The 19,821-nt window shown below is 46.6% G+C and overlaps 1 protein-coding gene across 3 annotated transcripts in view; it reads left to right on the forward strand.

Moving 5' to 3' along the window:
* The window catches only part of QTRT2 (queuine tRNA-ribosyltransferase accessory subunit 2), a 39,546-nt gene extending 22,361 nt beyond the window's left edge, over positions 1 to 17,185 (forward strand). Inside the window, exons 7-9 of one of the 3 annotated variants that reach the window (XM_089670760.1) lie at positions 819 to 1,009; positions 8,852 to 9,015; positions 16,750 to 17,064. In XM_089670760.1, coding sequence (XP_089526886.1) covers positions 819 to 1,009; positions 8,852 to 9,015; positions 16,750 to 16,929 — 535 coding nt within the window. In that variant the 3' untranslated portion in view covers positions 16,930 to 17,064. Of the gene's footprint in view, positions 1 to 818; positions 1,010 to 8,851; positions 9,016 to 16,749 lie in introns of all 3 variants that reach the window. The other 2 variants (XM_089670758.1, XM_089670759.1) reach the window with 2 other exon arrangements.
* The last annotated feature ends 2,636 nt before the right edge of the window (positions 17,186 to 19,821 follow it).

The raw sequence follows: 19,821 nt of genomic DNA on the forward strand, positions 1-19,821 counted from the left end.
AATGCAGGGTCCGGGGAGACCAGATATAGTGAATGCAGGGTCCGGGGAGAGCAGATATAGTGAATGCAGGGTCCGGGGAGAGCAGATATAGTGAATGCAGGGTCCGGGGAGAGCAGATATAGTGAATGCAGGGTCCGGGGAGACCAGATATAGTGAATGCAGGGTCCTGGGTTTTAGTAACACTTTAATTACTATAAAACTATGGGATGACTGGGTTGATCCAAGAAATATCCAGTTTCCTCTCGGGGGATCAGGGAGGAATGTTTTACCCTGCAGGAGCAAATTGGATCATGCTTTGCGTGTTTTTTTTTTTTTTTTCTGCCCTCCTCTGGATCAACTGTGGGTGTAGGATTATAACTTCTTTTTTTTTTCCTATGGTTGAACTGGATGGACTATGTAACTATGTGACTGCATTGATTGGTGTTTTTTCTTCCATATCTCATATCTGTGTGGAGTTCTTATGTAAGTTATTCTGTAGCTCTGTTTTTGCTGAACACCACAGAAGTAGTAGAATCTCACAAAGAACAACTTTTCCTTTGCACAATATTCATAGGTTTTCTTGCTGTATGCTGCAGACTCGTTGGGGGAGATTTACTAAACCCGGCTCAGCTGTGCATGGCAGCCAATCGGCTTCTAACTTCAGCTTGTTCAGTTAAGCTTTGACAATAAAACCTTAAATCTGGTTCCTGTGCAGAGCTGCACCAGATTTTGCACCATGCAGTTTTAGTAAATAACCCCCATTGTGGTGTTTTGGAGAATGCTTTTGCATAGGCTTCCTGCTGAAATCTTTGAATTATCTCTGTCTTTCCGCTCTGCAGGCTCATCCATGGTGTTGGCCAGCCAGGCGAGGTCCTAGACTGCGTCCAGCGCGGTGTGGATCTGTTTGACAGCAGTTTCCCTTATGAAGTGGCGGAGAGAGGCTGCGCCCTGACCTTCGATCACCAGTATGAGCCAGACCCGGAGACTGCAGGTGGACATCTGAGCCCTGACCGTACCCCCGCATCTGATGGTATCTGTGTGCCTAGTGTTGCCGCACCGTGGGGCCTCTCACCGCACTGCGATGGTGTATTAGTGATGTCTTCTGTGATAATACAGGTGAAACTCGAAAAATTAGAATATGGTGCAAAAATTCATTTATTTCAGTGCAGCAACTTAAAAGGTGAAACTAATATATGAGACTCATTCCATGCAAAGCAAGATAGTTCAAGCCGTGATTTGTCATCATTGTGATGATTATGGCTTACAGCTCATGAAAACCCCAAATCCACAATCTCAGAAAATGAGAATATTCCATGCAATCAATAAAACACGGATTGTACATAGAACAATATCGGACCTCTGAAAAGTACTCAGTACTTGGTTTGGGCCCCTTTTGCAGCAATTACTGCCTCAATGCGGCGTGGCATGGAAGCTATCAGCCTGTGGCACTGCTGAGGTGTTATGGAAGACCAGGATGCTTCAATAGCGGCCTTCAGCTCTTCTGCATTGTTCGGTCTCATGTCTCTCATCTTTCTCTTGGCAATGCCTCATAGATTCTCTATGGGGTTCAGGTCAGGCGAGTTTGCTGGCCAATCAAGCACAGTAATCCCACGGTCATTGAACCAGGTTTTGGTGCTTTTGGCAGTGTGGGCGGTGCCAAGTCCTGCTGGAAAATGAAGTCAGCATCCCCATAAAGCTCGTCTGTGGAAGGAAGCATGAAGTGCTCCAAAATGTCCTGGTAGACGGCTGCGGTGACCCTGGACTTAATGAAGCACAGTGGACCAACACCAGCAGATGACATGGCTCCCCAAATCAACACAGACTGTGGAAACTTCACACTGGACTTCAAGCATCTTGCAGTGTGTGCCTCTCCATTCTTCCTCCATACTCGGGGTCCTTGGGCCTCTCCATTCTTCCTCCATACTCGGGGTCCTTGGGCCTCTCCATTCTTCCTCCATACTCGGGGTCCTTGGGCCTCTCCATTCTTCCTCCATACTCGGGGTCCTTGTGCCTCTCCATTCTTCCTCCATACTCGGGGTCCTTGTGCCTCTCCATTCTTCCTCCATACTCGGGGTCCTTGGGCCTCTCCATTCTTCCTCCATACTCGGGGTCCTTGGGCCTCTCCATTCTTCCTCCATACTCGGGGTCCTTGGGCCTCTCCATTCTTCCTCCATACTCGGGGTCCTTGTGCCTCTCCATTCTTCCTCCATACTCGGGGTCCTTGGGCCTCTCCATTCTTCCTCCATACTCGGGGTCCTTGGGCCTCTCCATTCTTCCTCCATACTCGGGGTCCTTGGGCCTCTCCATTCTTCCTCCATACTCTGGGTCTTTGGGCCTCTCCATTCTTCCTCCATACTCGGGGTCCTTGGGCCTCTCCATTCTTCCTCCATACTCGGGGTCCTTGTGCCTCTCCATTCTTCCTCCATACTCGGCGTCCTTGGTTTCCAAATGAGATGCAAAAGTTGTTCTCATCAGAAAAGAGGACTTTGGACCACTGAGCCACAGACCAGGTCTGTTTTTCTTTAGCCCAGGTAAGGCGCTTCTGACATTATTTGTTGTTCAGGAGCGGCTTGACAAGAGGAATACGACATTTGAAGCCCATGTCCAGGATCCGTCTGTGTGTGGTGGCTCTTGATGCACTGACTCCAGCCTCAGTCCACTCCTTGTGAAAGTCCCCAACACTTTTGAATGGCCTTTTCCTGACAATCCTCTGCAGGCTGCGGTCATCCCTGCTGCTTGTGCACTTTTTCTTCCACACTTTTCCCTTCCACATAACTTTCTATTAATGTGCTTTGATACAGCACTTTGGGAACATCCAACTTCTTTTGCAATTCCCTTTTGAGGCTTTCCCTCTTTATGGAGGGTGTCAGTGAAGGTGTCAGGTCAGCAGTCTTTCCCATGATTGTGATTCCTACTGAACCAGACTGAGAGACCATTTAAAGGCTCAGGAACCCTTTGCAGGTGTTATGGCTTAATGAGCTGATTAGAGTGGGACACTTTGAGCCGAGAATATGCCACCTTTTCACAATATTCTCATTTTCTGAGATTGTGGATTTGGGGTTTTCATGAGCTGTAAGCCATAATCATCACAATGATGACAAATCACGGCTTGAACTATCTTGCTTTGCATGGAATGAGTCTATCTCATATATTAGTTTCACCTTTTAAGTTGCTGAACTGAAATAAATGAACTTTTGCACCATATTCTCATTTTTCGAGTTTCACCTGTAAATGGTCCCATTACCCCAGTGTCCCTTCCAGCCATTATAGAGAAGCTCCTGACAATGAGTAAAACCAGTCAGGGAAATGGAAATGCCATAGCAGAAGTTCTGCAGTTCTCAAAACTGCTTACAAATATCATTTAGAAAAGGGAACTGAGTTTTACTTGAATAGGCTGGTTTCTTACCACTACTGCCAGGCAAGGCTGCACTCCAGGAGGACATTGAACAGGCACTGGGATTTCAAAACTGATATGTGTAGTCCAGGGGTCTCCAAACCAAGGCCTGCAGGCCATATCTGACCCTCTGAAAGTTTTTATCTGACCCTCAGATGTAAGGGGGGCTCTGATGGGGACCCTGATGTAAGGGGGTACCCTCATGGGGACTGTAATGTAAGTGAGACTTGACATGGGGGAGGGGGGCTCTGATGTGATTCCTGATGTAAGGGTGGATGCTGATGTAAGAGAGAACTTTGATGGGGATCATTGATATTAAGGGGGACTCTAATGGGGACACTAATGCAAAGGGGGCCACTGATATTGATGTAAGAAGGGACTCTGATGGGTCTCTGATGTAAGGGGTACCCTAATTGGGACTCTAATGTAAGTGGGACCCTAATGCAAGAGGTAACTTTGATGGGGACACAAATGTAAGGTGGGGCTCTGATGTGGAACAATAATGTAAAGGGGGACTCTGATGGGGATAACGATGTAAGAAAGGACACTGATGGGGACCCTAATGTAACGGGGGCTCTGATGTAAAAGAGAACTTTGATGGGGACCCTTGATATAACCGGGGGACTCTGATGTGAACCCTGATGTAAGAGAGAACTTTGATGGGGACCATTGAAATAAGTGGGGACTCTGATTGGAACCCTGATGTAAGGGGCACTCTAATGGGGACATTAATGCAAAGGGTTGATACTTATGTAAGAAGTGACTTTAATGGGGTCCCTGATGTAAGGGGGGACTCTGATGTAAGAGAACTTTGATGATGACCAGTGATATAAGGGGAGACTCTGATGTGAACCCTGATGTAATGGGGAACTCTGATAGGGACACTAATGCAAAGGGGGCCACTGATGGGGATACTGATGTAAGATGGGGTCCCTGATGTAAGGGGGTGCCCTAATTGGGACTCTAATGTAAGTGGGACCGTGATACAAGAGAGAATTTTGATGGGGACCCTAATGTAAGAGGTGACTCTGATGTAAGAGAGAACTGTGATGTGGACCCCTGATATGGGGGGAGGAACTCTGATTTGAGCCCTGATTTAAAGGAGGACTCTGATGTAAGAGAGAACGATGATTGAGACCATTGATATAAGAGGGGTACCCTGATGTGAACCCTGATATAAGGGGAGACTCTGATGTGAACCCTGATGTAATGGGGGACTCTGATAGGAACACTAATGCAAAGGGGGCCACTGATGGGGATACTGATGTAAGTGGGACTCTGATGGGGTTCCTGATGTAAAGGGGGACTCTGATGTAAGAGGAAATTTTTATGGTTACCCTAATAGGGACTCTAATGTAAATAGGACTCTGATGGAGATACTGATGTAAGAAAGGACACTGATGGGGACCTTAATGTAACGGGGGCTCTGATGTAAAAGAGAACTTTGATGGGAACCCTTGATATAACCGGGGGACTCTGATGTGAACCCTAATGTAAGAGAGAACTTTGATGGGGACTCTGATTGGAACTCTGATGTAAGGGAGATTCTAATGGGGACACTAATGCAAAGGGTTGATACTGATGTAAGAAGTGACTTTGATGGGGTCCCTGATGTAAGAAGGGGGAAGGGGGACTCTGATGTAAGAGGGAACTTTAATGGGTACCCTAATGGGGACTCTAATGTAAATGGGACTCTAATAGGTATACTGATGTAAGAAGTGACTCTGATAGGGACACTGATATTGTGGGGACTCTGAAGTAAGAATGGACTCCAAGGTAAGGGAGCTCTGAAGGGGACTCTGATGGGCTAAAGTTTACTTGCTTGCTTTGTTTTGCTGAACATTGTGGAGCCCCCTAGTGTAGGCAAATAAAGGTGAACTATGAACAAGCTCCGTAGCTCTGGTGAGGCGGCTCCGGTACAGGAAGACTCCCATCAATGGACACGTGTCGGCGGGTCACACCATAGAAACACAAGGAATGGCCAGACCATAAAGTAAGAGAACTTGTTGATGTTCATATAAAGAAAGTCAATGCATTTCGAGGGCCAGACCTCTTCCCCCCTCATCAAGGGTGCTGTTACCAGCCATGATCGGGAACAAGGCTTTTTGCCCTGTCTTTGCTTTGGGACTGCATTAGGCAGGGCTGCCCCCCGTGTTCTCCTCATTTGAACCCCCTTAACCGCATATTGGGGTGTCAGGTACTACCTGCAGTTTAGAAGAAGGGCACCTGCCAGGATAGCAGGTAAAAGTATTTATATTCTGAATGGCTTCAGTTTTGAGGTAGTTTAGGGCTATGTAAGATGGGCAGCACAGTGGCTAAATGGTTAGCACTCCCACCTGGCAGTACTCGGGTCGCTGGTTCGAATCCCAACCACGGCACCACCTGCCTGGAGTTTGCATGTTCTCCCTGTGCCTGCGTGGGTTTTCTCCGGGTACTCCGGATTCCACCCGCACTGCAAAGACATGCTGGTAGGTTAATTGGCTCCTGTCTAAATTGTCCCTAGTATGTGTATGTATGAATGGGAGTTAGGGAACTTAGATTGTACGCCCCTTGAGGGTTAGGGACCTTAGATTGTACTCCCCTTGAGGGTTAGGGACCTTAGATTGTACACCCCTTGAGGGTTAGGGACCTTAGATAGTACGCCCCTTGAGGGTTAGGGACCTTAGATTGTACGCCCCTTGAGGGTTAAGGACCTTAGATTGTACTCCCCTTGAGGGTTGGGGACCTTAGATTGTACGCCCCTTGAGGGTTGGGGACCTTAGATTGTACTCCCCTTGAGGGTTAGGGACCTTAGATTGTACACCCCTTGAGGGTTAGGGACCTTAGATAGTACGCCCCTTGAGGGTTAGGGACCTTAGATTGTACGCCCCTTGAGGGTTAGGGACCTTAGATTGTACTCCCCTTGAGGGTTGGGGACCTTAGATTGTATGCCCCTTGAGGGTTGGGGACCTTAGATTGTACGCCCCTTGAGGGTTGGGGACCTTAGATTGTACGCCCCTTGAGGGTTAGGGACCTTAGATTGTACTCCCCTTGAGGGTTAGGGACCTTAGATTGTACTCCCCTTGAGGGTTAGGGACTTTAGATTGTACGCCCTTTGAGGGTTAGGGACCTTAGATTGTACTCCCCTTGAGGGTTAGGGACCTTAGATTGTACGCCCCTTGAGGGTTGGGGACCTTAGATTGTATGCCCCTTGAGGGTTGGGGACCTTAGATTGTACGCCCCTTGAGGGTTGGGGACCTTAGATTGTATGCCCCTTGAGGGTTGGGGACCTTAGATTGTATGCCCCTTGAGGGTTGGGGACCTTAGATTGTATGCCCCTTGAGGGTTGGGGACCTTAGATTGTACGCCCCTTGAGGGTTGGGGACCTTAGATTGTACGCCCCTTGAGAGTTAGGGACCTTAGATTGTACAAAATATGGCAGTATGACCAGAGCAACACTGCCTACAAAAAGTGGTTAATTGAAAATCCAAGCGGAGTAATATAACTGCATTCAATAGCTACAAAAATATTTTATTTGATCTCATGGATCATAAAGAGGTTGGACATGGACAAGGTGAACAAATCATGATAAAAATGACAAAATTAAAAAACATTCGGCGTCTTCAAATCTGGTTATTTATCGGCAAGCAGGAATCCACATAAGGCAATGAAGTTTCCTAACTACGTGATCATAGATTTCCATATGGTTCCACATAGTATCTGGATAGGGAGAACATTCTTCAAAGAGATTCTTTGGTAAACACCATAATAAATGGAATGACTTCCTATAATGGAAACCAAAGAAGGATCACAGTAGTGGAAACATAAAAAGAATAATGTATGCACGAGTCATGTACTAGAATAAAGCAGCCAAACTAAATGGTGAACTAATAGTTCCATTACCTTCTCATGAGCTTGACCATCATGAAAAAATGATGAATGCAAGGCCGTCCTGGGTGACCACCCCAAGTGGAAATGAATCGACAATAACAAGTGATTCTGAGAATGTATAAACATAAATCATGAATATCAAACAAAATACCTGAATAGAATAAGTATAAGGGAAAATATATATATATTACCATAAGTAGGATCAAGGAGACTCCACCTCACTTGAAATGAGATCAGGTCTTTGTGTTTCTAATAATGAATATGGGGGTGGAAAGCCAGGTGGTCTTTGTATATAAAATCCAAGCTGATTATAGCAGGCAAAATATACCTGAATGTATATACCCAAGTCAGGGTTTCCAAAAATTACTCTTACTGAGAAATGATGCGGTTCCTTATAGATATATGAGACTACTATCACATACCACAGCACGTATATAGCATAATGTGAACATATTCCTCCAATAGGAGTTCAAAAATTCCCCCCCCAAAAAAAGGGTTAGGGACCTTAGATTGTACGCCCCTTGGGGGTTAGGGACCTTAGATTGTACGCCCCTTGAGGGTTAGGGACCTTAGATTGTACGCCCCTTGAGGGTTAGGGACTTTAGATTGTACGCCCCTTGAGGGATAGGGACCTTAGATTGTACGCCCCTTGAGGGTTAGGGACCTTAGATTGTACGCCCCTTGAGGGTTAGGGACCTTAGATTGTACGCCCCTTGAGGGTTAGGTACCTTAGATTGTACGCCCCTTGAGGTTTAGGGACCTTAGATTGTACGCCCCTTGAGGGTTAGGGACCTTAGATTGTACGCCCCTTGAGGGTTAGGGACTTTAGATTGTACGCCCCTTGAGGGATAGGGACTTTAGATTGTACGCCCCTTGAGGGATAGGGACCTTAGATTGTACGCCCCTTGAGGGATAGGGACCTTAGATTGTACGCCCCTTGAGGGATAGGGACCTTAGATTGTATACCCCTTGAGGGTTAGGGACCTTAGATTGTACGCCCCTTGAGGGTTAGGGACCTTAGATTGTACGCCCCTTGAGGGTTAGGGACCTTAGATTGTACGCCCCCTGAGGGTTAGGGACCTTAGATTGTACGCCCCCTGAGGGTTAGGGACCTTAGTTTGTACGCCCCTTGAGGGTTAGGGACCTTAGATTGTACGCCCCTTGAGGGTTAGGGACCTTAGATTGTTCGCCCCTTGAGGGTTAGGGACCTTAGATTGTTCGCCCCTTGAGGGTTAGGGACCTTAGATTGCACGCCCCTTGTGGGTTAGGGACCTTAGATTGTACGCCCCTTGAGGGTTAGGGACCTTAGATTGTACGCCCCTTGAGGGTTAGTTACCTTAGATTGTAAGCCCCTTGAGGGTTAGGGACCTTAGATTGTACGCCCCTTGAGGGTTAGGGACCTTGGATTGTACGCTCCTCGGGGGCGGGGACTGATGTGAATGTACAATATATATGTAAAGTGCTGCGTACATTGACAGCGCTATATAAGTACCTGAAATAAATATAAAATGTAAGGCTTTCCATGCTCTGCTGCTCTCCAGTGATTTATCGGTCTTCTCTTGGCCTCAGATATTCCCACAAGAGTGACCATGTGACTTTTATTTCTAGTACTAGACAAGGCCGAGCTCTGCGATGGTGAGAAGAACGGGGAAGAGAAGACGAAGAATGAGGAACCAGAGATCGACCGATCCCAGATCACCTCCTATGAGATCTGTCTGAAGGAGAAGAGGTATTACAAGACAGGAAACATGGAGGTCTGGCCAACCAATCAGGTGTAGTTTTCCGGCCAAATGTGAGCTGCAGTCTTATGGACTGCTGTTGTGTAGACAAATAGATGTATACTCACAAACAGGGGCGGACTGACCATTTGGAAACTCGGGCACTGCCCGAGGGCCCAGGGTCAGTAGGGGGCCCCATGAGATGCCCCTGGTACCTTTTTCATAGGCTTTTTTGAGTTTGGGCAAGGACACAGGGGCCCCATGATCCCCTATTGCCCTGGGCCCCTGCTCACAAACCAAAGGAAATTAAAAGCAGAATATGTAGTTCGCAATGACAGTCAATACAATGCTGTGCCCTTAATAGAGATAATCTGACGCGTTTCGGGAGACGAACCCCCTTCCTCAGGGCACAGCATTGTATTGACTGTCATTGCAGACTACATATTCTGCTTTTAATTTCCTTTGGTTTGTGAGCAGGGGCCCCGGCAATAGGAGATCATGGGGCCCCTGTGTCCTTGCCCAAACTCAAAAAAGCCTATGAAAAAGGTACCAGGGCATCTCATGGGGCCCCCTACTGACCCTGTGCCCTCGGGCAGCGACTGAGTTTCCAAATGGTCAGTCCGCCCCTGTTTGTGAGTATACATCTATTTGTCTGCACAATAAATACGTGGTGTACCACGGTAATGCACGATGAGACTGCGCCCTTGTCTGCTTTTGTTCATCAGTGTCCAGATTTCCCAATCTTTGAAGGGCAGCACCTCTTCGTTTGGCATTCTGAATTCCTTTTCAGTCTGCATGAAGATTTGAGCGCTGGTTTCGTTTGTTTGTCTGTGGCCAATTCCTATTTTCTGGCACCGATATGGCAGCATACATGTAGTAGCATGCTTCCGTGGATTGGCACCAGGAAAGGAAAATTACAGTAGCCATTTAATACAATTTTGTGTTTTCCTGGCGCCAACATTATTATTATTATTATACAGTATTTATATAGCGCCAAAGGGTTTGCTCAGCGCTGTACAGTAGCAAGGGGGACAGAACATGAGACAAGACAGTAACAATACAATACACGAGGGGTTCGAGGGCCCTGCTCTTTCGAGCTTACAATCTAGGAGGGAGGGGAAGGTGGCACAGGAGGAGATGGCTGTGGGGGGTGGAGTGGCGGGAGGAGTGGAGGAGATTGTTAGGTGAGGTCAGGTGTTAGGTGAGGTTTGGGGTAGGCTTCCCTGAAGAGGAGGGTTTTCAGGGTGTGCCTGAAGGTGAGGAGGGTAGGTGACCGTCTGATGGATTGGGGTAGGGAGTTCCAGAGGATGGGAGAAGTCCTGCAATCGGGCGTGGGAGGAGGAGACCAGGGAGCTAAGGGCACGGGTAGGGTAGTATCTAGGTATCAGGTCAGTGATGTAGTTCGGGGCGGCGTTGTGAATGGCTTTGTAGGTCAGGGTTAGCAGTCTGAATTTGATGCGTTGGATAGTCGGGAGCCAGTGAAGGGATTGGCAGAGGAGGGAGGCAGATGTAGAGCGGTTGGTGAGGTGGATGAGTCTGGCCGCTGAGTTTAGGATAGACTGGAGTGGGGATAGCGTTCGTTTGGGTAGGCCAGTGAGGAGGGAGTTGCAGTAGTCCAGGCGTGAGATGATGAGGGAGTGTACGAGTTGTTTGGTGGTGTCTGGGGTGAGGAATGTACGTATCTTGGAGATGTTGCGGAGGTGGAGCCTGCAAGATCTAGATAGCAGTTGGATGTGGGGTAGGAAGGACAGGTGGGAGTCCAGGGTGACACCCAGGACTTTGGCGTGTGGGGTGGGAGAGATGGTGGCTGCATACTATCACATATATGCTGCTATGGATTAGCGCCAGGAAATGAATACAGATGTCCGTTTTTATAGACCTCACCCCCCCCTCCAACCTACATATTCCCTTTACAGATCTACACTCATGTCATGGGGAGAAGAGCACAGCTTGAGATGGATCGAGTGTTGTAACATTTCATCTGTTCCATAGGGGGCACTACACCTTCGTGGAGTGTTGGAGGATTGAAATGTTCCATTTGCATCTATAGTCCCTAAAGCTGCCAACTGGAAAGGCTCCCTCACAATTTTGCTGCACCCCAGCCTCCTTTTTCTGTGAGGTTGTGGCAATGCAACAATAGGTTCCTCCGCTAATATGAGCTGGGGGGGGGGGGGTTTACCAAAGAAGTTAGAAAAGATGGTTCCTATAGGTGCTCTACTGACAGCAAATTATTCATTAGTAGTAGTTTTATTTCGAACGTGTGAAAAAGAAAAAAAGAAAAGAAAAAATAACAAAGTAATTGTACAGGAGTAGACAGACGCAAAGAAAACTGATTACAAAAGAAAACCTAAAACTAAACAAAACAAACTAAGTTGATTTACATATCCGAAAAAAAGTGAAAAGAAGCGCTAGTTTATTTAATTCCACCCCTTCTCCATAATAATAATAATAATAATAATAATAATAATAAATGATCCAGCTTTCCGTCACTCTAAAGTTATAATAATTCTAATATATTACATTCAATACTAATAATTTTTGCTACACAATCATACATACATACATACAGTTGCAAGAAAAAGTATGTGAACTCCTTGGGATTACGTGGAGTTTTGCATGAATTGGGCATAAAATGTGCTCTGAACGTCATCTAAGTCACAACAACAGAAGAACACAGTCTGCTGAACATAATACTACACAAACATTAGATGTTGCCATGGTTTAATTGCATATAACATGTAAGCATTCACAGTGCAGGGAGGAAAAAGCATGTGAGGCCCTAGCTTAATGACCTCTCCCAGAGCTAATTGGAGCCAGGAGTGAGCCAACCTTGACTCCAATCAGTGTGATGATATTGGATGTGTTGCTGACAGCTGTCCTGCCCTTAAAAACACACACCTGTTTTGGGTTTACTGGTTTCAAGAAGCACTGTCTAATGTGAACCATGCCTCGCAGAAAAGAGCTCTCAGAAGACCTACGATCAAGAATTGTTGACTTGCATGAAGCTGGAAAGGGTTACAAAAGTATCTCCAAAAGCCTTGATGTTCATGTGTCCACGGTAAGACAGACTGTCTACAAATGGAGAAAGTTTAGCACTGTTGCTACTCTCCCTAGGCGTGGTCGTCCTGTAAAAATGACTGCAAGAGCACAGCGCAGAATGCTGCATGAGGTAAAGAAGAATCCCAGAGTGTCAGCTAAAGACCTACAGAAATCTCTGGCACATGCTAACATTTTTGTTGACACATCTACAATAAGGAAAACATTAAACAAGAATGGAGTACATGGGAGGACACCACGGAGGAAGCCATTGCTGTCCAAAAAGAAGATTGCAGCACATTTGAAGTTTGCAAAAGAGCACCTGGATGTTCCACAGCACTACTGGCAAAATATACTGTGGACAGATGAAACCAAGATTGAGTTGTTTGGGAAGAACACACAACACTATGTGTGAAGAAAAAAAGGCACAGCACACCAACATCAAAACCTCATCCCCACTGTGAAACATGGCGGAGGGAGCATCATGGTTTGGGGCTGCTTTGCTGCCTCAGGGCCTGGACGGATTGTTGTCATTGATGGGAAAATGAATTCCAGAGTTTATCAAGACATTTTGCAGGAAAACGTACGACCATCTGTCTGCCAACTGAAGCTCCGCAGAGGATGGGTGATGCAACAGGACAATGACCCAAAGCATACAAGTAATTCAACAAAACAATGGCTGCAACAGCACAGAATACGCCTTCTGGAGTGGCCCAGTCAGAGTCCTCACCTCAATGACCGATTGAAATGCTGTGGCATGACCTTAAGAGAGCGATTCACACCAGACATCCCAAGAATATTGCTACACTGAAACAGTTTTGTGAAGAGGAGTGGTCCAAAATGACTCGAGATTGTTGTGCAGGTCTGATCTGCAACTACAGGAAACGTTTGGTTGAGGTTATTGCTGCCAAAGGAGGGTCAACCAGTTATTAAGTCCAAAGGTTCACATACTTTTTCCTCCCTGCACTGTGAATGTTTACATGTTATGTGCAATTAAACCATGGCAACATCTAATGTTTGTGTAGTATTATGTTCAGCAGACTGTGTTCTTCTATTGTTGTGACTTAGATGACGTTCAGAGCACATTTTATGCCCAATTCATGCAAAACTCCACGTAATCCCAAGGGGTTCACATACTTTTTCTTGCAACTGTACAGACACACTTACATGATTCAGATCATCAAACAAATGTTTGAAGACATTTTCTAGAAAAAAAGACTGATGTTAAAATCTAGACAAAAGTGCCAGAAATGGCTTGGGACTGAGGTAGTTAAATGTTATTTGTGCCGTCTGTAATTGCATCATGTCCTTAAATTTTAGGAGTTTTGACTGTAAGAAGAATGCGTTTGTGTGATCTCTATATTCTACCCCATAAATGATCCTTTATTGCATTCTTTCGCAGTGTGATTAATAGATATACAGTGGATATAAAAAGTCTACACACCCCTGGTGAAATGTCAGGTTTCTGTGATGTAAAAAAATAAAACAAAGATAAATCATTTCAGAACTTTTTCCACCTTTTAATGTAACCTATAAACTGTACAAAAAAAACTAAAATAATATGGTTGCATAAGTGTGCACACCCTTAAACTGATACTTTGTTGAAGCCCCTTTTGATGTGATTCCAGCACTCAGTCTTTTTGGGGAGGAGTCTATCAGCACGGCACATCCTGACTTGGCAATATTTGTCTGCTCTTCCTTGCAAAAACACTCCAAATCTGTCAGATTGCGAGGGCATCTCCTGTGCACAGCCCTCTTCAGATCACCCCACAGATCTTCGATGGAATTCAGGTCTGGGCTCTGGCTGGGCCATTCCAAAACTTTCATCTTCTTCTGGTGAAGCCATTCCTTTGTGGATTTGGATGGATGCTTTGGGTGGTTGTCATGCTGAAAGATGAAGTTCCTCTTCATGTTCAGCTTTCTAGCAGAAGCCTGAAGGTTTTGTGCCAATATTGACTGGTATTTGGAACTGTTCAGAATTCCCTCTACCTTGACTAAGGCCCCAGTTACAGCTGAAGAAAAACAGCCCCAAAGCATGATGCTGCCACCACCATGCTTCACTGTGGGTATGGCGTTCTGTTGGTGATGTGCAGTGTTGTTTTTGCACCAAACATATCTTTTGGGATTATGGCCAAAAAGTTCACTCTTGGTTTCATCAGACCAGAACACATTTTCCCACATGCTTTTGGGAGACTTCAGATGTGGTTTACGCAAAATTTAGCCGGGCTTGGATGTTTTTTAAGAAAAGGCTTCCATCTTGTCACTCTACCCCATAGCCCAGACATATGAAGAATACGGAGATTGGTGTCACATGGACCACACAACCAGTACTTGCCAGATATTCCTGCACCTCCTTTAATGTTGCTGTAGGCCTCTTGGCCGCCTCCCAGACCAGTTTTCTTATCGTCTTTTCATCCATTATGGAGGGACGTCCAGTTCTTGGTGATGTCACTGTTGCGCCATATTTTCTCCACTTGATGATGATTGTCTTCACTGTGTTCCATGGTATATCTAATGCCTTGGAAATTCTTTTGTACCCTTCTCCTGACTGATACCTTTTAACAATGAGATACCTCTGATGCTTTGGAATCTCTCTCTGGACCATGGCTGTTGCTGTAGGATGCGACTAAGAAAATGTCAGGAGAGACCTACTAGAACAGCTGAACTTTATTTGGGGTTAATCAGAGGCACGTAAAATGATGGCAGGTGTGTACTGACTCCTATATAACATGATTTGGAATGTGATTGCTTAATAACACAGCTACATCCCCAGTTATAAGAGGGTGTCCACATTTATGCAACCACATTATTTTAGTTGTTTATGTTTACTTCCCCCCCCCCCCCCCCCCATAAAAGATTTCAGTTTGTTTTTCAATTGAGTTGTACAGTTTATAGGTCACATTAAAGGTGGAAAAAGTTCTGAAATGATTTATCTTTGTCTCATTTGTTTATATCACAGAAACCTGACATTTTAATAGGGGTGTGTAGACTTTTTATATCCAATGTATTCTAGTTATATCATTATTTCCCCAAACCTCTGCACAATCATTAAGATATGGAAGAACCACTGAACGGTATAAAACACAGAGTGATTTATATTCCGGAACCTGTTTTACTTTATTTAATACTGCTATGCTTTTTGATACTTTGTATTGCACATGCTTAATACAGTATTTTAACCAACGCCAAGTGCTGTTTGGCAGCTGATTGTGGCAGAAGAATGTGCCTGGGCAGGACCGGGAACATGTGTCTGAAGCAGCCTTTGAAACCTTTTTACTTAACAAGAACCCTTGAAATAATTTTCAGGTCTGGTGGAATCCCTGCTAAAATCAATTCATTGGGAGTCAGTGGGAAAGCAGCCCCTTACATTGGTGTCAGTGGGAAGAATGCCCCTTACATTGGTGTCAGTGGGAAGAATGCCCCTTACATTGGTGATCAGTGGGAAGAATGCCCCTTACATTGGTGGTCAGTGGGAAGAATGCCCCTTACATTGGAGGTCAGTGGGAAGAATGTCCCTTACATTGGTGTCAGTGGGAAGAATGTCCCTTACATTGGTGATCAGTGGGAAGAATGTCTCTTACATTGGTGATCAGTGGGAAGAATGTCCCTTACATTGGGGTCAGTGGGAAGAATGTCCCTTACATTGGTGATCAGTGGGAAGAATGCCCCTTACATTGGTGGTCAGTGGGAAGAATGCCCCTTACATTGGTGGTCAGTGGGAAGAATGCCCCTTACATTGGTGGTCAGTGGGAAGAATGCCCCTTACATTGGTGATCAGTGGGAAGAATGCCCCTTACATTGGTGTCAGTGGGAAGAATGCCCCTTACATTGGTGGCCAGTGGGAAGAATGCTCCTTACATTGGTGGCCAGTGGGAAGAATGCCCCTTACATTGGTGATCAGTGGGAAGAATGCCCCTTACATTGGTGTCAGTGGGAAGAATGCTCCTTACATTGGTGGCCAGTGGGAAGAATGCCCCTTACATTGGTGGCCAGTGGGAAGAATGCCCCTTACATTGGTGGCCAGTGGGAAGAATGCCCCTTACATTGGTAGCCAGTGGGAAGAATGCCCCTTACATTGGAATCAGTGGGAAGAATGCCCCCTTACATTGGAGCTCAGTGGGAAGAATGCCCCCCTTACCGTGGTGGTCAGAATGCAACCTTAATGGGCAGCTTAAAAAGATCAATGGAGTCATGCAGCTGTCTCTATCAAGTGGTATTGGTCCTGGAACTATGTAGGCACCATCAAACGGGAGGTCAGTCAACCACAGCTCAAGGCTTTGAAGGTGTGGTGCAATAGGGCTCCTCAACCTCTGAGGAACCCTGGTTGACTTTTGATTGGGTGACCTAATGTGTGAAGCTCCTGCAAATATACCATGGAAATTAGGCAGACAGTTGGCCTGCTGATTTAGGCTGTGGTCCTTTCCATGAGGATCTGGTAGTCTCAGCTGGATTGATTGCTGGATTCTTATGTCACATCAGAGGTCAAGAGTTGGGGCCTCCTGACCAATGTTCCTGGCTTTGAGTAACTTTCATTTACTCAAAGTCCATCTCCAGCTTTCACAAAAATACAAAATCTCCACACAATACGGGTTTATGTACACTTTTAATACGTTATCTTAGTGTTTTCTGGTTAATCTCAGTTCAATGAAATTTGAAGATTACAGTCACGTGGCTGAAAATAGAGTGCCTTAGGCTGGTTTTAAAGCTTTGTGAAATGAGCATGTTCTATCTCTATCACTTCCCGTCCTCCAGGTTCCGGGAAGACTTCAGACCGCTGCTTCCAGGCTGTACGTGTTACTGTTGCCGCAACCACAGCCGGGCCTACGTCCACCACCTCCTGACCTCCAAAGAGTTACTGGCCGGCATCTTGCTGATCATACACAACTTCCAGCATTATTTTCAACTTCTTCCACTCTGTGCGGGGGGCTCTGAGAGACGCAAGCTCCATGTCCTCAAAGAGGCCATCAAGAGACAGGTGTCTGAGTCCATGGCCAGTCTCCACTTCTGTGTCTATATTCCACCTCAGTCACCAAGAACAGTCAATCAAAAGTTGGCGTTTATGGTTGGGGTCTAAACTGAACTTGTGAATTCTCATTGCTTGCTGTGATGTACTGCACACGTGTGTTCCCCCCCACCATGTTTATAATAAAGCAAGCCTGTCATAGAAATAAAAGCCCAACTCAACCCATCCCAGTACTTAAACGCAAGTCTCAAGTTCATTGAGGGACATAGTGAGAGCCATATATCATTACCATTGGGTTACAGTGCCTCCTGCAGAGGAGGGGGTGCTAGGTACAAATAAAAAGCAACAAAGGAAGGGCACCATCTGGTAGCCAAAGCCCATAACTGCCAGAGGAAGAGGACCTCTACCACCCATCTCTGCAGGTTCAAAAACCCCAACCCCTACCACCTGCCTGGTGCTAGAAAAATGTTGGTGCCCAAAGTGTATGAGAAGGAAAAACATTTTTATTGAGGGACACCAGAGGAGGGCGCCAGCTGCAAATAAAGAGCGACTAAGAGAACAGCACCATCCGATGGGCCAAACCCCATAAGGGCTAGGTTTTTGCATAGCGTCTGAAGAGGAAGGACCTCCCCAACCGCTGACCTTACCCTAAACAATTTGTGGAGCTTAAAGTGTATATAGAGGTAAAGGAAAATCCTCCAATGGGAAGCCTGTTCCTGTGTCAATGCTCTAAGGCAGGGGTGTCAAATTAGTGGCCCTCCAGCTGTTGCCAAACTATAAGTCCATGAGGCATTGCAAAGCTGGTAGTTACATGAATGACTCCCAAAAGCAGGGGCATGATGGGACTTGTAGTTCCGCAACAGCTGGAAGGCCACCAGTTTGACACCCCTGCTCTAAGGGTTTGTTCACCTGTGTGACTCGGGGGGGGGGGGGGGGGGGGGGGGGTGGTAAAACAAGGCATTTGCACTGCAGTTTTACTTCCCTCAAAGACCCACCTGAACACAGACATCCAGCCACTGAGGACTGTACACATGCTGTGGCAATAATTAAAGTGGTTGTAATCTCCGGATTTTATTTTTACCTACAGGTGAGCTTATAATAAAGTAACCTGTAGGCAAAATTAATATCTCCTAAAGAGATAGTCGCTCTTTTTGACAGCCGGCTCATACACTCTGAAGGCATAGCCGTGCCGTTCCTTCAGAGCATTGTGCCATGGCCGGGGACAACAGGCCAAAAAGAGCATACAGAAAAAAAGGGGAACATACAAAAACCCTTCCTTACAGGTAATAGTGTATGCTCATAAAGGTGCGGAACAGCCTTCACAGATACCCATACCATACCTTTTTTTCCTGTATGCTCTTTTTGGCCACTAGTGTTGTCTTAAATTTGTTACACCCGCCGGGTTGGCCGTTTTTTGGTGAGACATCAGTCACCATCAACATGGAGTTGTCAGGGCAGGGCTGTGGAACGGACAGGTAGGCCTCGGGGGCAGGGTAACGCACTGACTGACGACAACCACCACCCACAGACCGGAGTCTCTCAGGGCGCGGAGTCTAAGTCCCAGGCTGCCCTTCACCAGGGCTCCTGATGGTGGGGATGGACTTGACGCAGCCAGGAACCAGGTCGCGGCCCCTGAGACACCCCGGCTGCGGTAATGGCCGCCGCCAATGGCGTGTAGCTGGTAAGAATGACAATAGCGTAGTCAGACAGGCCGGGTCGACAACACGGGACAAACGGTACAGAACAGTAGACAGAGAATCACAGGTCAGGGGCCGAGTTCAGCAACGGAAGGTCAGATCGAAGGAAAACACAGAGAATGGTCGAGTCACAAGCCGAGTCAGATACCAGAAGAGTCACGAGAGTATACACAGAACTGTAGCAAGACACAAGTGCAAAGAGCATGTGCGGATCACAGGCTTATATGTACTCAGCCACACCCCTCTGGGGGATGGACCTCGGAGACCTGAGGGCATAAAAGACTCCCACCATGCTCTGCAGAAACCCAAGATGGACGCCAGTACATGAAGCCGCACAGTCTCTGGTAAAAGGTAGGACCTTGACAGGTGTGGCAGACTGGTCTCTGGAATTATGGCTGCAGGGGGCGTTTCTTCCCGTAGTGGATCAACGCCCTGGCCGCCTATTTTTAGGCAGAGCTGTCAGGAGGGGCGTTTCACCCTGAAGAAGTCACGTGGATCGTGACGCAACGCGTCGGAACGCACTGACAGCACTTCCGGGAACGCGGTGACGTCGTTTCCGGCGTGGATGCCATCTTTGGAGTTATTGTGGAGCGAGTGGAGCCGCATGTTAGCACTCAGCACCAGAACCATGAGTATACACCCATGATATGGGAAAAAGGCTTTTGTGTTTTATTAAGAATGTGAGCGGGCATTTGGCTTTGTGTTTTATATACTGTATAATAAAAGCAGGATTACATTATGGAGGATTTTTTCTGTTTTTATTATTAGCCTGCAATGGGCACGTGTGTTTGAGCATCCCTGAAATAGGAGAAGATCCAGGAGTACTGAGGTCGTTCTTTCAAGTGGTTCAGCCCTGACGATATCCATTTGTGGCCCTGTGGGTCATATTAACCATTAGCCGCCCGGCCAATGGCCGTTTGGCGGCTTCAAAAGTGCTTCGGCATTCCAGGTGCACGCCATTTGGCGTGCTCCCGCACATGCGCAGTTTGCGCTAATGCAGAGCCGCGCAGCGGTGCGATATGTCACTGGCCGTGTACCTCGGACACGGCCGATGACAGATCTGAGTACCGGCCCCCGTTGCCGGTACCATGTGACCTGCTGTGACCAATCACAGCAGGTCACATGACAGTTGTATACAATGGATGGCTTCATTCATGCCATCCA

Source organism: Staurois parvus, unplaced genomic scaffold (assembly GCF_062004578.1).
Source record: "Staurois parvus isolate SC_StPar_1 unplaced genomic scaffold, SC_StPar_1.0 ptg000095l, whole genome shotgun sequence".
NCBI classification, from domain to species: domain Eukaryota; kingdom Metazoa; phylum Chordata; class Amphibia; order Anura; family Ranidae; genus Staurois; species Staurois parvus.